Genomic DNA, 4,081 nt, shown 5'->3' with positions numbered 1-4,081 from the left:
CCCGACTGGGGGACTAATAGAGAGTGGGGCTGCAGAGAGAAGCCACCCCAACGGATGAATACAGTGGACGCTCTGGTGCTGCTGGTCCCAGGCCAGTGCACGTTTGGTTATCGGTCCTCCCTAGTCCTTCTCCCCACATTATCTAGGTTAATCTCTTCATCCTTGAAGTAAGGGCTATCATCTCCATTTTACAGAGGAGGAAACTGAGGCTCGGAGCAAGGAAGTGACTTGTCCAGGTGTTTCCACCGGGCCCGGTGGTTTCCTCGGGGTCCGGGTCCACCCCCGGTGCTGAAGACGCCCCAGGTTCTCCAGTCCCGGGTCTGGGTGGCTCAGCGGCCGCCCTGAGGCGGGGGCGGGGCCCTGCGACTGGGCGGGGGCGGGGCCGCATAGTTGGTGGCTGGGCCCCGGGAGGCCAGACGTCCGACATGGAGGCGGGGGGCTGCCGCTACCAGTTTCGGATCGCGCTGCTGGGGGACGCGGCCGTGGGCAAGACATCGCTGCTGCGGCGCTACATGGCGGGCGCGCCTGGGATCCCGGAATCCGAACCGGAGCTCGAGTCGGTGCCCACGGTGGGCGTCGAGTTCTACAGCCGCACTCTGCAGCTGCGGGCCGGGCCGCGCGTGAAGCTGCAGCTCTGGGACACGGCGGGCCAAGAGCGCTTCAGGTGCGCGGTGGGTGGGAGGTGGGGCGGGGAGGGACGAGAAGGGGCTGGCGTGAGGGGCCTCTGGCTGGGGCGGGGTCAGTACTGGTCCACCTGGGCATGGGGATCCCTCAGAGGGGTCAGCCTCAGTGGCCCAAGTAGAGAGCTGGGGGTCTCTGCCCTGGACCTGGTTCCTTCACTCTTGAGTCCTTCATCCTACACATAACAGCAGGTTGGGACTTCCCTGGCGGTCCAGTAGTTAAGAAACCGCCTTCCAACGCAGGGGGCACGGGTTCGATCCCTGGTGGGGGAACTAAGATCCCGCATGACTCCTGGCGCGGCCAAACAAACCAAAAACACAAAAAACAAACAAACAAAAATAAAGACCTGGCGCCCTCCCCAGAGGGATGTTCGATATTGAAACTTGGAGGCATGAATGACCTGGGTGCTGAGAGAGCCCACAAGAGGTCAGAGAGGGAGGTGTAAAGGAGATGTGAGAGGAAGAGAGATTCGTGTTGGCCATGAAGGATGTGTAGGAGTTTGCCAGGCAGAGAGTGGGGAAAAAAAGGCCTGAGATCAGGAAAACATGAGGCTTCCTCTAGGAATGGAGGAATGGTCAGGAGTGTACGGGAATCAAACTGCTGACTAACTGGGGAGCACACAGTCACTTGGGAGAGACAGATACGGGGAAAGAGAAGCACAGGGCAGTGTGAAATGAGCTTTGGGGGTGTGAGGCAGTCAGTGTACAGAGGGCGTGGTCTTGCATCGGGTGTCTTGAAGGCATAAGCCCCTCCCAACTTACTCCCTCCCACCGTCAGGTGCATCACCAGGTCCTTTTACCGGAATGTGGTGGGTGTCCTGCTGGTCTTTGATGTGACAAACAGGAAGTCCTTTGAACACATCCAAGACTGGCATCAGGAGGTCATGGCCACTCAGGGCCCCGACAAGGCGATCTTCCTGCTGGTTGGCCACAAGAGTGACCTGCAGAGCACCCGTTGTGTCTCGGCCCAGGAGGCAGAGGAGCTGGCTGCTTCCCTGGGCATGGCCTTCATGGAGACCTCCGCCAAAAATAACTGCAACGTGGACCTGGCCTTCAACACCCTCACTGATGCCATCCAGCAGGCCCTGCAGCAGGGGGACATCAAACTGGAGGAGGACTGGGGGTGTGTCCGGCTCATCCAGAACACCCAAATCCCCAGGCCCCCCAGCAGCACACAGCACCCGGGCCCATGCAAGTGTTGACTCTGGGAGGGAAAGGGTTAAAGCAGTGTGGACCTCATAAGTGGTGGTGAGATGGGGAGTGTTAGTATCTCTCTGGAGGGCATATGGCAGAATCTATCCTGAGGGTTAATATAAACAGTATCCTGGTACAGTCTTGTCTCCTGGATTTGGGGGTCTCAAGAGCTCAGCCCCTTTCTACTAGAAAGATCTAAGAGGCCAGGTGTGCAACTTCCTGTCCTTGAGCCTGTTTCCTCCATGGTCAGAGAAACTCATAGAAGATCCTGCCTCACAGGGGGTTGTGGGCACGAATGAGATGATGAATGGGCTATGCTCAGCCAGAGCCTCCCACACAATGAGACTCGAATGGCAAGAACTGTCATCACTGCTCTTTCCTCCCTTGTCCAGGATGTGGCCATTTCTGGCAGCGTCCCTGGGCTCAGATGCTGAACCACTCAGCGTTTGGACGCTGCTGCACAGGCCAGGACAGGTGCAGGGAATTTCAGGCTGAGCCAGCCTTGGAGCCTCCTTAGGTCCTCAGGTTTGGATGAGAAAGTGTGCCCTCAAACCCAGGTTGCTGCCCAGTGCCCCTACTCCAAAGCCAGGGACTGGATCTGGATCTGAGAGGCAGGGATGAATATGAACAGCTCATCTGTTGGGCACACGGTGGACACTGTGATTAGCCACCAACATCTCCCCTCCTCCCCACTGCACCTCCCAGCTGCTGGGAGTGCTGCCTGGTGGTGGAGCTCAGTTTATTCTCTCTGGGAACTGCCCACCCATCCGGAGCAGCCCACAATCCAGCGTCAATCTGTTCTGTCTATTGTGGGGCGGGGGCACTATTCAAAGGCCTGGCCCTCTTGTCTCAACTCTAGACAGCTCTGAAGGAAAAACCCAGCTTCATCACTCTCCCTGGGGTCACTTGAGGCCACTGTTACGACAACATCACAGCTAAATTCTCATGCTCAATCCTTTCTTCCCTTCCTCCCCGCAAGCAAGTATTGACCTCAAGAATCCCCTTGTAAAAGTCTGCACACTGAGTTCCCGCTCAGAATCTGCCTCCTGGGGAACTTAAGCTGCAGCAGAAACTGCTAGGCACAAGATGTCCAGCAGCAATGCAAGAAGGCTTTATGGAAGGAAGGATCTCAGCAGGTGTAGAGGGGGTATCTTGGGGGTGTCATTGTGCCAGCAGGCATGGGCAGGGCATGGGCAGTTGCCACAGCAAAAAGAGCACAACCGGGCTTCCCTGGTGGCGCAGTGGTTGAGAGTCTGCCTGCCGATGCAGGGGACACGGGTTCGTGCCCTGGTCCGGGAGGATCCCACATGCTGCGGAGCGGCTGGGCCCGTGAGCCATGGCCGCTGAGCCTGCACGTCCGGAGCCTGTGCTCCGCAACGGGAGAGGCCACAACAGTGAGAGGCCCGCGTACCGCAAAAAAAAAAAAAAAAAAGCTTTAAAATGAGCATCGGGAATTCCCTGGCGGTCCAGTGGTTAGGACTCTGGGCTTTCACTGCCGCGGGCCCCAGTTCAATCCCTGGTCGGGAAACTAAGATTCTGCAAGCTGCATGTGTGGCCAAAAAATAAATAAATAAAATAAAATGAGCATCTACTCTGATCTGGGCTCTGGGAATACAACAGTGAACATGACAGAAAAGCAGTCCTAGGGTCTAGGGGAAGAGAAAAAACCTGTAAGTGGAACTAAATGATTTCCAGTTGTAAGTGCTATGAAGACCACAGATCTGGAAGATGGGCCTGAGGGTGATGGGGGCCTCCTTTAGAGCAGGTGGTCAAGGACGGCCTCTCTCAAGAGATGGCCTTTGATCTGAGACCTGGAGGAGGAGGAGGAAGAGCTGAGCTAAGAGTAGAGATCTAGGCAGAAGGAACAGTATCCAGCATTGATTGGGCACTTCTTATAGTATTATTATTCCATTTTACTGATGTTGAGACTGAGGCCTAGAGAAGTTAAATGAAACCAGTAAGTGAGGGAGGAGCCCTGAGGCAAGGGAGAGCTGGGCTCTTTCTAGGAATTGACTGGAGAGCTGAGTGCTAGAATGAAGTGAAGAAGCAGGAACTGACCCTCAACTTGGTCTGTGTTTTCTCATCTCCCAGAGCTTCCCCGGACAGGAGTACAGGTCTACTAAACTGAAGCTTGTTTGGGAGATGAGCAGCTGGTCCTGAGGATGGTGGGGATTTGGCTGTCAGGTGCTCAAAAAAAAAAAAAAAAA

General features: G+C 55.9%; 1 protein-coding gene across 1 annotated transcript; it reads left to right on the top strand.

Moving 5' to 3' along the window:
* Window positions 1-425: 425 nt before the first annotated feature.
* Window positions 426-1,882, top strand: RAB42 (RAB42, member RAS oncogene family). Its single transcript, XM_030872191.2, has 2 exons — window positions 426-664; window positions 1,459-1,882. Exons 1-2 carry the CDS (start codon window positions 426-428, stop codon window positions 1,880-1,882), a joined length of 663 nt encoding a protein of 220 aa, XP_030728051.2.
* The last annotated feature ends 2,199 nt before the right edge of the window (window positions 1,883-4,081 follow it).

The sequence above is a fragment of the Globicephala melas genome, chromosome 1, assembly GCF_963455315.2.
Source record: "Globicephala melas chromosome 1, mGloMel1.2, whole genome shotgun sequence".
In the NCBI taxonomy this organism is placed as follows: domain Eukaryota; kingdom Metazoa; phylum Chordata; class Mammalia; order Artiodactyla; family Delphinidae; genus Globicephala; species Globicephala melas.
Note: the sequence above shows the minus strand (reverse complement) of the source record. Positions and strands in the feature narration are given on the sequence as shown.

Excerpts from the sequence above, each read along its gene's own strand:
- RAB42 (XM_030872191.2), top strand. The coding sequence starts at position 426 with ATGGAGGCGGGGGGCTGCCGCTACCAGTTTCGGATCGCGCTGCTGGGG. Across the intron at positions 665-1,458 it reads GCGGGCCAAGAGCGCTTCAG|GTGCATCACCAGGTCCTTTT; the intron begins GTGCGCGGTGGG and ends TCCCACCGTCAG.